Here is a 12,762-nt window from a genome sequence, read left to right as displayed (position 1 = left end):
CCCATCACAACAAAGATAAAACTAATATGGAAATGCAGTAGGATGAATAGTAGGCCAATCAAAATTATGCTGTCCTAATCCCAGGAACCTGTTCATGTTAACTTATCTAGAAAAAGAAATTTCACAGATGCAATTTAGATCTTGAGATAGAAAGATTACTCTGGATTATCCTGGTATGCCCTAAATATAACCACATGTCTCTGTAAAAGGGAGGCAGAAGGAGATTATAGATACAGGAGGAGAAGGCTGTGAGAGGATGGAGAGGTTAGAGTGATGTGCCTACAAATCAAAAAATGCTATAGTCATCAGAAACTGGAAAAGACAAGGAAACGAATCCCCCTGAGAGCCTCCAGAGGGAGAGCGACCCTGCCAACTCTTTGACTTTGGCCTAGTGATAGTGATTTTCACATCTGGCCTCCATAACTATGAGAGAATGCATTTCTATCATTTTTAGCCAAAAAAATCTGTGGTAATTTGCCACAGCAATCACATGAAAATAATGTAGCAGGTAGGTAATTTCTTAAGATTTTAAGTAAATTTAATGGAAGAAAAAATAAAAATGAGATTTACCACTTACTACCTACACAAATTATCTCATGAAATCATCAATAGCAACCCTATTATTATTAGCTCTTTTTGTTAAGAGAGAAAATCCATATGTGTCATGCCCATACCTATGTTTACTGCATTTGTAACTGCTCTGACATTGGTCTGATCACCAATGCATAATTGAGGAAGTGACTTTTTGTTTTCCCAAATAAACTTAGAGATATACAAGAATGCTATTTTAAATTTTTTCATGCAAAATTCTATCTAAAATAAAAATCTATCCATACTCATAAGTTTAACTGAAAAAAAATTTGCATTTCTTCTTTCCATTGACCTCTTTTTGGACAAAGATTGAAAAATTAAAAATAATTATCAAATAAATTTGAGATAGTCTTATCAGATTTATGATTTCTTTAAAACACTTTTCCCATTAACATTAATCACCAATCCAAGGACAGAAATAAAACCTCCGTGTACCTAGACCAGCTCAGGAATTTACAGATACCATAGAGCATTTACGGTGAATAAAAAGACAACAAGCATGTGGACACTGACTGGGTGTCTGACACCGTGCTTAGCATTGGTGGTGTGGCAGTGAACTAGTCTGACAGTTTACTCAACGGCAAAACACAAGTGACTGCTATCCCAATCTTCATATCTATGCAATTATTTACATAAAAAACAAGCCTCATTTTAAAGAATTAAAAAATTAATATTACAGAGAATAATAATTTACTTAGAATAATAAGTTAAGCTAATAAGTGTCACTTATTACCTAAGCTAATAAGTGTCACAGGTTATATTTAAGCTCAAGAACACCTCACTCCAAAGCAAATCCCCTTAATATGACATCACACGTTGTTTGACTATTGGCTTAAAAAAGTTATTATTATTTTTAAAGTCATGGGGTCTTACTATGTTGCCCATGTTGGAGTACAGCAGCTATTCACAGGTACTATCATAGAACACCATGGCCCCGAACTGCTGGCCTGATTCCCGAGTAGCTGGGACTACAGGCATGTGCCACCATGCACAGATGAATACAAGTTTTGTTTAGATAGAACTGGTTTGGGCTATTAGTAAAGGAATATGGTATGTTAAGTTAAAAATAAATATTACACCTACCTGGTTATTGCTGGGGCTGGTACACCTCTTGTACGCAAGGTGGGTTTCCCTCGAACCACTGGAACATCTGCATTTTCTGAACCACCATTCAAATATGTTAATTCCTGAAGCTGTGCTTGCCTGATCTCATCATTATAATCCTGCACAAAAGACAGAAGATAGTATAATTCACCTCATGTTCGAAATATAAAAATATTTAGAACAAAACGCAAGTAATTCTTATTAGAAAAAAGGGTTAGGAAAATAGTTAAATTTACAAGACAAGATACAAGTTTACTAAGATAAAAATGTGATGACAAATTTTTTTTTAAAGAAAAGGAAGAAAGAAAACTACAGCATTTTTTCCTCAAGCTAAAATTTTCTATAATCAGCCATTAATTCCTTTCTTTGGACATACTTTCCAAGTGAGACATTTATAATAAAATTAAAATATCCTAAAACTGATATATGGGCATTGTTATTTACAACTCAATTCAACTAGCAGGTATTAATTACCTATGATGAACCAAGTAACAGAGAAACAAAGAGGAATTAAGCCATGGCCCAGTATCCAAGGACTTCAATCTAGCAAAGAGGAAGGATATATATATATATATATATATATATATATATATATACACACACACACACAATAGGATAGCTTACATGTAGCTAAGAACCACAGGGACACAGGGTTTATGTATATCTCCAACAGAAAAGTATACAAGTTGTGAAATTCAACATTTTCAAAATTGAACACCTAAATCTTATTCCTGAAAATTTGCTCTTCTTCTTTCATCTTACACTATTATCCAAATATTCAAGTAAGAAACTCTAGGAGTCATCCTTGATATCTCCCTCTTCCTTAGCACCCTGAACTCCATTCAACAATCCTCAACGAAGACATGGGTAACTACAAGTGTAATCTACTTTATAGAAAAGGGAAAGTTCAGGCCTAAAGAATCAAAAAGGAAATAGTAACTTCGTTACAAGAAGTGCTGCCTAAGGATGAGAACTAATTACCAGAAGATGGACAGCAGAGTGTTACACACAGAAGGAAAAACACATTTTAAAACCTAAAGCAGGCTGACCATGGCAGTTCACGCCTGTAATCCAGCACTTTTCGAGGCTGAGGTGGGAAGATCACTTGCACCTGGGAGGGGGATGCTGCAGTGAGCCGTGATCATGCCACTGCACTCTAGTCTGTGTGACCAAGTGAGACTCTGTTTCAAATGAACAAATATTTAAAAAGAAAGAAAGAAAGAAATGTAATGCTGAGTTCAGGGAACGAAAAGAGGTGCTAAATGGCTGAGCTGAAAAAACAATCTGGGTGGAAATAGAAGCTTAAAGTGAAAGACAGAGCGGAGGTCAAATCATGCAAAACTTTAAGTCCTATTAAAGATAACTTAACTGTTTAAAATTAAGATTACTGAGGAGCCTTTCTTGCTGTATTTCTCTCTTGCTTTTTTTTTTGGTGACAGGGTCTCACTCTGTTCCCAGCCTGGAGTGCAGTGGTGCAATCATGGCTCACTCCAGGCCTGAATTCCTAGGCTCAATTCTTAAATATCTACTTTTTTTAAATAAAAGATTTCAAACCAATAATCTAACCTTTTACCTTTACAAGTGTAACAGATAAACAAATCAAACCCAAAGTAAGAGGAAAAAAATAACAAAAAATAGAGCAGAAACAAATGAAAAAGAGCAGAAAATAGAGAAAAATCAACAAAATCAAAAGTTGTTTGTTTAAAAGGCTAACAAAATTAATAAACCTTTAGCTAAACTCACCAAGAATAAAAGAGACTGTTAAAATTACAAATGAAAATGGGGCATCACTTGGACTTTAAAGAAATAAAAGATCATCAGGGAATTCTACAAACAACCGTATGCCAAAATATTTGGTAACATAGACAACATGGATGAACAAGGACAAAAACTACCAAAACTGACTCAAGAAGAAACAGAAATATGAAGAGAAAATAACAGGTATGAAATAATAAGAAAGATCTATTTGTTCTCTGCCGCAAGTTTCTTACAGGGAGCACCTGAACCCCTTAGAATTTAGTAATAGAGGTGAGAGGAACATCTTTTGTTACTCATAATAAGCCCCTTTCAACCATACCTGAGTATGCTAATGAGGCAACTCCTGGAGGATAGGAGTTATTTCCCAAAAAGACTAAGGCAGAATTAGAGGGTTGAAGCTTCAAGCTCTAACTCCTTATAACCCTTATACCTCTGGGAAGGGAAGAGGGGTTGGAGTCTGACTCAGTCACCAATGGCCAAAGACTTAATTAGTCATACTTATATAATGAATCCTCCATATAAACTTTGAATGATGGGATTTGAAGAGGTTCTGGGTTGATTAACTACCTGTCTGCCCTGAGGGTGGGTGGTACATCCCCAACTGTACAGGGACAGAAGCTCCTGTGCTCAGACCTTGCCCTATGTACCTCTTCAACTGGCTACTCGTCTTTATAGTATCTCTTACATTACAGTGACCAGTAATAGTAAACAGGTTGTTACTCTGAATTACATAAGTTGTTATGGCAAATCACAGGATCTGAGGAGAGGGTTCTGTATTCTCAATTTGTAGTCAAGTTGGTCAGAAGTGAGGGAGGCCTGGGACTTAAAACTGGCACCTAAAGTGTAGCAGTCTAATCTTAAACTTGTGAGGTCAGATGCTATCTCCAGACAGTGTCAGAACTGTAAGTCACCTTAGAACACTGATTTGGTGTCTGGAGAGTCAAAGAACTGGCTAGTATTTGGGGCAGGGGAACATCTGCTATCAGAAGTGCTGTGTGTAGAAAAAGTTTTTTCTTTAATAAGAAAAACGTAAAAATAAATACTCAAAAATTTGCCTTCAAAGAAAAGCCCAAAATTCAATAGTGAATTTTAATAAACATTTAATTAAAGAATTAATGCTAATCCTTCACAAACTCTTCAAAAATTTAATAGGAGGATCACTACCTTACACATTCTATGAGGCCAGTATTGTCCTGATAGGAAAACCAGATATAGAAAGCACAAGATAAGGAAACTATACACAAATATGCTTATATTAAGCATACAGATAGATGTTAAAGCTGTCAAATAAACATTAAGAAACCAAATGCAGCAGCATAATTAATACACAAGAACCAGGGTGAATTTATTCCAGGATTATAAGGTTGGTTTAACATCCAAACATAAATTAATGTAATAATATAATAAAATAAAGGACAAAAACTACATGGTAACTTCAACAGAGAGAAACACATTTGATGGAAGAATCCAACACTCCTTGAGGATAAAAACACTCATCAACTAGGAAAATCCACAGCTAACAACATATTTAACAATGAAAGACTGAATGCGTTATCCTAAGACAAGACAAAGATGTCTGCTATTACCACTTCTACTCAACATTGTACTTGAGGTTCTAGCCAGGACAGTTATGTAACAAAAAGGAATAAACAGTATCTACACAGGAAAGGAAGAACTAAAACAATCTCTGTACACAGGTGGTACAAACCCGTGTATAGAAAATCCTAAGTAATCGACAAAAAAATTAATAAAACTAATAGGAGTTTAGCAAGGTTTTAGGACACAACATTAATATACAAAACTCAGTTTTGTTTATTTACACCAGCAGTGAACAACTCAAAAATGAAATTTAAAAAACAATTCCACTTACCTCAGCATCAAGTATAACATACTTAGGAATAAGATCACAAAATAAAGCAAAAGTTGTATACTAAAAACTACACAACATTCATGATTTCTTTTAATCTAAATAAAATGAAAAAATATCCAATGTTCATGGACAGGAGGTCTTAATATTGTTAAAATGATAATACTTTGCAATCTGATCTACAGATTGAATTAAATCTCAACTAAAATACCAGCTGGCTTATTTGCAGAAATGGACAAGTTGATCTTAATATTCATATGGAAATTCAGTGGAACCCAGAACAGCCAAAACAATCTTTAAAAACAAGAAAGTTGGTGGGATGGCATGTCCCTGTTTCAAAACTTACTGCAAAGTTATAGTAATCAAGACAGTGTGGTAATGGCATAAAAGAGACATAAAGATCAATGAAATAGAAGTGAGAGCTCAGATACAAGTTACAGTCAATTGCTTTTTAAGTAGTGTCTTCTACAGCTGGTGCTGCAGTAATTAGAAAGCCATATAAATATAAACAAATGAAAAAAAAAATAAAGGGGGAGACCCAAATACTTCATGTTATACACACAGAATAGATCAAAATGAATCAAGAGTCCTAACTGTAAGTAACTAAAACTAAAAAAACGCTTAGATCAGGGGTGTCCAATCTTTTGGCTTCAGTGGGTCACACTGGAAGAACTGTCTTGGGCCACACATAAAAAACACTAATGATACCTGGTGAGCCCAAAAAAAGTAAACAAAAAAAAATCTAGATGTTTTAAGAAAGTTTACAAATTTGTGTATGGGCCACATTCAAAGCCCTGCTGGGCCGCACCGGGCCCGTGGGTTGGAGAAGCTTGTCTTAGATACAAACATAAGTAGTGAATCTTCACAGAGTATATTGAAAAGCTGTGGCAAGAAACTGAGAAGGATAAGAATATATCACATTACAAAAGCCACAGAAAGTCAGTGTTGTATTTACATTCTGTCAAAGCAGCAAGTCCTAATTCCACGGGATTCATTAACAATAAAGCCACTACTGTCAAAAATAGTCGTTTGGGTGAAAGGTGGAGCTGGAATCTATTTCAGTGGAATAAAGAATAAATAGCAGTAAGCCACAGAAAGTAAAGGCAGGAAGCTTCTTTCAGCTGTATGGCCACCGTGAGAACAAGAGAGAAAGGATCATAGCTTGTAGGGAGGAGCAGAGGATTTTAAGACAGAAGAAACATGAGCATACTTGAGTGTAAATAGATGATTCGGAGGAGAGAGATTCCTGAATTATTTATTATTTAGAATTAAAAACATGAAGAAATTCAGGAAATTTAAAAAAATATTACCCCTTTTCAAAACAGAATGCAAAAGAATTACTTGAAACTTATGGAAGGCATTCTAGAATTAAAAATATATATATGAACACCAATCAAAAGGCAAGCTGAAATCATAATCAGCTAACATTTGCAAAGCAGGAAGAAGTAAAGGCAAATGATGACTAATAGAAGTCACTATGATTGACAGGAAAAATTAAGAATGGAGTCAATATTTTATTGTAAATATAGATTCTTTCCCTGACTTATTTCAGGTATTGTGACCTCAGGGGGAGCGTCTGAATCTTTCCATCATTATTTTAACCTCTCTAAAATAAGCCTATTAGCATGTCCCCAGCCATTTTACTGGAAATGTGTGAAGATAAATATATAATTTGTAAAGCACATTCTAAATAAGTGTTTTGTAAAACTCTAAATAAAATGTGCTATGTAAATGTTAAATATTTGCCCTGCTGAAAAGTGTTAGGAGGTGTAATACTAAATTGTATGAAGTTAAAAGTGATTTATGTGGAAAGAACACGGTTGAGGTCCTATTCAAAAACATTAAAAAATTAAAAAATATTCTTCTAAGTAAGCTTAGATGATTATAACAATATCACAAAAACTATAAAGTCCATTTAAGATATCATCTTTGAAAAACTACATTTAAAAATAGTATAGTATGGAAAGAAGTATGGAATTTGAATCAATCACATCAAATTGAGGTTAAGCTTAAATTTAAGCAACTGAATTTAACAACTATGTAATTTTGGACAATTTTTTAAAATTCTAGGTGACTATTTCTCCTGGTATCAAATGGACACTACTGATATATCCATTACAATTAGAATTTTCTTGGTCTTTGAAAGAATGCTTTTAAAGTAATAGGGAACACAAATCATCCATAGTAGCTTACAAATGAACTTATTATTGTAATTTTACATTTTAAACTATCATTTTAACTCCCTGTCTGAAAAGTGAAACTGTTATAACCTCATTAACACCATTATGAATTGTAAAGAGAGGAAATGCAATTAAAATTTTGATTAAGTATGTGTAAGCAGGACTTGACTATCCAGTGAGCTTAGAATCTATTCAAATGTATTTTAGCTTGAAGAATGGAGAAAATGTTTTTAAATGAAATCATTAAAATAAACTCAACGAAATTCAGTGGGCTCTCTGTTAGAAATTTACTCTACAGATATATTTGCCAAAATAGGCCAATATCTATGTCTGAGGTTAATCTTAGGATCACTGTATCTATTGTGACCTATAAAAAATAACCTTAATGTTCATTATTTGAGGACCAATTAAATAAACTCCTTAACATGTATATAATGAAATATTATACAGACATTAAAAAGAACGAAGTAAAACTACATATTCTCATAGGAACAATGTCCAAAATCACGTAAGTTAAACTGATATGACATGTGACTTCTGGTACAGCTAAGGGAGGAGCTCAACAAAGCCTCTGCCATAAAAAGCAAAATAAAAACTGACAAATGGTTAAAAGTAACCATTTTAGGAGCCTGAAAACTGACTAAAGGTCAAAATACTAAACTGAAAATACAATATATTTATTCATTTAAAAGTGCTACCTTTCAGGTAAGAAAAATGGAGTCTGGCCTTCTTCTCTAGGGATGCACCTAGTATTGCCATCTTGGGTGGCATCAAGAAACTGACCATCAGGCTAGACAGAAATTGGACCAAGATTCAGGAAAGAAGACAGCCTTGGGAAGCTCGCCACACACCTCTGGCTGGATAGAAGGCTATGTGCATGGACAGCAAGAGAGTGGGAAAAAGCTCTCCATACATCCTCTCCTGGAGGCGAGTGCACATATATGCAGGGGAGACAGGAGGAATCCTGGAGGAAGGGAAAAGCCAGGGCAGACAGGATGAGAGTCTTCTTTGGATCCACTCCCCTGTGTACACACACAGCTCCACCATCAGAGGATGAAAACCTCCCTAACAGAGGTATCTGAGTACAAGCTCCCCCTGGCTGTCCACTAAGCAGTGCTGACACAGACAACATCTCTAGCAGGCCAGGTTTAAAAATAAAACCAAGAAAAAACATGTTAAAAGAGACATTAGCTGTAACTATGAGGAAGACAGACTGCAAATTTAGTCCAACTAAATTATTAAAAAAAAAAATCACCTCAACAAAAATAACCCCTCTGGGAAGAAAATAAATCCAATTATAGGTTTGCTATAATATGTTATCTAAAATAGTTTTCAACAAAAACTAAGAACCATGCAGAGAAACAGGAAAACATGACCCATACTCAGGGGGAGAAAAGCAGTACAAAGAAACTGTCTTGGAGAGGGCCCAGATGTTGGACTTGCAACAAAAGAAAAATTAAAAAGCATATTATCTGCAATGAAAAATTCACTAGAGGAGTTCAACATCAGGTATGAGCTCACAAAAGAATTAGTTAACTTGAAGATTGGTCCAGTAAACTCACCCAGTCTAAGGTACACAGAGAAAAAAGGATGAAAAAAAATGAGTCTCAGAAATCCAGGGAACACTGCCGATATGTATCAACATGCATGTAACTGGAATAAGGGGGTGTGTTGGGGGGAGAAAGGCAGAAAAAGTTTAAATAGCTGAAAACTTTTCACGTTTAATGAAAAACATAAATCGATAGATGCACAAAGCTTAGCCAACAAACAGGATAAACATGTACATCACAGCCAAACTGCTGAAAACCAGAAACAGAAAAAGCCTTGACAGCAGCAAGCAAAAACAACAGATTATATACAGGAAAACAGCAAAATGATTAATGACTCTCCTCATCAAAAGTAACGGAAGTCAGAAGGTGGCAGAGTAGCGTATTCAAAGTGCTGGAGAAACAAAAACCAAAAACTATCAACCAATAATTATATAACCTATATTTTAGTACGTAAGTGAAATAAAGGCATTCCCAGAAGAACAAAACACTTTTTGCTAGCAGACCTAGGTTACAGAAAAGTCTAAAGAAAAACCTTCAGGCTGAAAAGAAATAATACCATATGGCAACTCTATCCACAGGAAAAAATGAAGGTCACCAGAAATACTGTAAGTTAATATAAAAGACTCCAGAAAAATACTGTGCTACAAACCAATATCCCTCATAATTACAGATGCAAAAATCCTTAACAAACTATTAGTAAACCATACCTAGTGACTATAAAGAACACTATATGCCATCATCAAGTGGGATTTATCCTCAGAATGCAAATTTGGCTTCACATCTGAAAATCAACTAATGTAATACACTGTTATTAACAAAATAAATGAGACGAATACCACACAATAATCTCAGGTGGAAAATGACTTGCAAAATTCAATATCCATATTTATACACATATTCATGATAAAAACTCTCACCAATTAGAAATATAAAAAAAATTCAACATGACAAAGGACAGCAATATAAAAGCCTATAGCCAATGGTGCAAGACTGAATGCTTTCCTCCTAATTTTAGCAACAACTGCATTGATGGTTCTAGTCAGTGTAATAAGGAACGGAACACAACAGAAAATAACAACAACGTTACATTTTAAAACATTAAAGGCATCCATATTGAAGAGGAACTAGTAAAATTATCATTATTCATAGATGACATGCTCCTGTATTTCACTAATTAGGATTCCACTTAATCATTGTAATGATTCTATTAAAAAACACCACACTGCAACTAATAAACACATTCGGCAAGATCATGAGATACTAAATCAATATACAAAAATCAATTGTATTTTTATACACTAGTAACCATCTAAAAATAAAATTTCAACAGCTGCACTCACAATAGTATCAAGAAGTATACAATATATACAAATAAATTTTGCAAAAGAAAAGGAAAAGTCTGACGCCCTGAACACTATATAACACTGTTAGGAAAATTTTAAAAATTTATCCTTTTTAAATAGTGAAGAAACATCTCTGTTCATGGATTGGAAAACTCAAAATTGTTAAAGTGAAAATTATCCCCAAACTGATCTACAAATTTAATATAATATCTATCGAATCCTAGCCAGCTTTGTTTTGTTTTACAGAAATTAAGATGCTCATCCTAAAACATAAATGAAAATGCTAAGAAACCAGAAAAGCTAAAAAAAAAAGTTTGAAAAACAACAAAGTTGGAAGATTTATACAACCTAGATTTCCAGATTTACTTAAGGCTAAAGTAATTAAGAGCACACTACTGGTATGAAGACTAGGCATATAAATCAATGAAAAAGAATTTAAGAACGCAGAAATAAACCATATATTTATGTTTAGTAAATTTTCAACATGGTATTAAGGTACTGAACGAGGAAATAATTGTCTTCTCAACATAAGGTGCTAGGAAAGCTGGATATCCATCTAGAAAAAAATCAATTTAGAGACTAACCTCAAATATACAAATTAACTCAAAATGGATTTTAAGTGAAAGAATACTAAAAAACATTTAAAAGGAAACAGTTGAAAATCTTAGTGACCTTCATTCGGCAAAGATGCCTTTAGCCAGTTCAGATTTGGTATGAGGGAAATTAGTTTCTACCTCTGGATGAAGGACTGTAAAGGTCATGGGATAAAAGGCGTTACTGCAGCCATCTTTGGAAAACAGAATCTGTCTCACCTGGCTGGATCCACACTGCCTGGTCCACACTGCATGCTCACCAAAACATACACCTCCCTTTAGCTGTGGTCTTGCCATAGTTTCAATTTTGTACTCATTTATATGAAAAACTGATTCACATCTGACTTTTCTATTAAACTCCATGAGAGATCATGTTTTTTATTAGTCCACACGTGCCTATCACATAGTAAGCCCTTAGAAATTTTGTTTTTAAACTAAATGAAGAGATGGATTGTCACATTTGCTTGTGGGAACTAAAGAAAATACTAGCTATTTCCGTTCCCAGGTTATTACATATTTAATGCAATTCCATGTCCTGGCTTTTTAAAGGCAATAGTGATTTAAATATCCTTTCCCTATAAATATAATCATTGCTTTCCTCACAGATAATATAATCATAATACATGTGCTGTAGTATGTAAGTCAATCCACCAAACTAGCCTGGGATGACTAAAGACAGTCTTATCCCAGAGAGCTATTTGGCAGATGTGTCAGCTTCTATAAAATAAATTGTCTGCAGAGCCAAAGTGTTGAATGCTTTATGATTCTTTTTATCAAGAGCATGCAAATGACATAAAAAGTCCTTTTATCAAGAGCATACAAATCACACAAAAGACTTAAATCAACATTTAACAGAGGTAGAAATGTATTCCCTTTAAATTGTCACAGCCTTAGCAATGTCAAGGTGTTTAAAAGGGTTAAAACAGGCTGTCAATCTTTAACAAAACATCCAAAATACTTGGCAGAAGCTAAATAGCCCTATCCCCTCTGTGCTCATTATGGTTATGTCTGTTATTGTATTTATCATGCTGTACTAAAATGTCTGTTGATACTTCTCTTTTCCTCTAAATTACATCTTATATTATACTAAATGAGGGCAGGGACTACTTTTATTCAAGTCCGTACGCCAACGCCAAGCACAGTGCATGGCACACAGAAGGCCCTAATGGTTTTGTGTTGGTGAACCAAAAAATTGTGAAGTGTCACATAAAATCATAGGACTTAGGGTTTCAAAACCCGAACTAGTGACTGTGCTATGCAAGTTTTTAGCCATGTAACCTTGGCCCTATTATTTAATCTCCCTAAAATTCCAACACCTCATATATAAAGAAGGAACAATGCCAGGTAATTCACAGGGACACTGTAAGGTCTACTTGAGGTGATGTCCATAAAGATTTTTAGCAGATAAGGAGCCATGTAAATAACAGTTACAGACAAGAATTATCAAGGATTAAAGTAAAGAAAGGACTTTAAAGTACAAATTAACTATCAAGAACAACTGTACTAACAGGGATGAGGAACTTTTTGATTTCTTCCAAAGCATGTCCCATCCTGGCATAAGCTTCTGCAGGTGGGGCAAACACTTCAATGAGAACATGGAGATCATCATTGAGATGGAAGTACTTTGCTTCTCCACTTTTCCTCAACTCTTCTTCCTAGAAAAAAGAAAAATATAATAACATTTAAAAACGTCTAATCATAAGAAATGAAAAAATACATATAAAAATAAAAACTACCCCCCAAAAATAAAAACAATCCATTTGGCACATGGTTGTC

General features: G+C 34.4%; 1 protein-coding gene across 10 annotated transcripts in view; it reads right to left on the bottom strand.

Moving 5' to 3' along the window:
• The window catches only part of KHDRBS3 (KH RNA binding domain containing, signal transduction associated 3), a 198,895-nt gene that overhangs the window by 92,645 nt on the left and 93,488 nt on the right, over positions 1–12,762 (bottom strand). For all 10 annotated transcript variants that reach the window (XM_032254238.1, XM_032254249.1, XM_032254282.1 and 7 more), the window contains 2 exons: positions 12,495–12,641; positions 1,675–1,814 (listed from right to left, as the gene is read on the bottom strand). In XM_032254238.1, coding sequence (XP_032110129.1) covers positions 1,675–1,814; positions 12,495–12,641 — 287 coding nt within the window. The remainder of the gene's footprint in view (positions 1–1,674; positions 1,815–12,494; positions 12,642–12,762) is intronic.

The sequence above is a fragment of the Sapajus apella genome, unplaced genomic scaffold (genome assembly GCF_009761245.1).
Source record: "Sapajus apella isolate SASKATOON/1434 unplaced genomic scaffold, GSC_monkey_1.0 scaffold3, whole genome shotgun sequence".
Lineage (NCBI taxonomy): Eukaryota > Metazoa > Chordata > Mammalia > Primates > Cebidae > Sapajus > Sapajus apella.
This window is presented reverse-complemented; position numbering and strand designations above follow the sequence as displayed.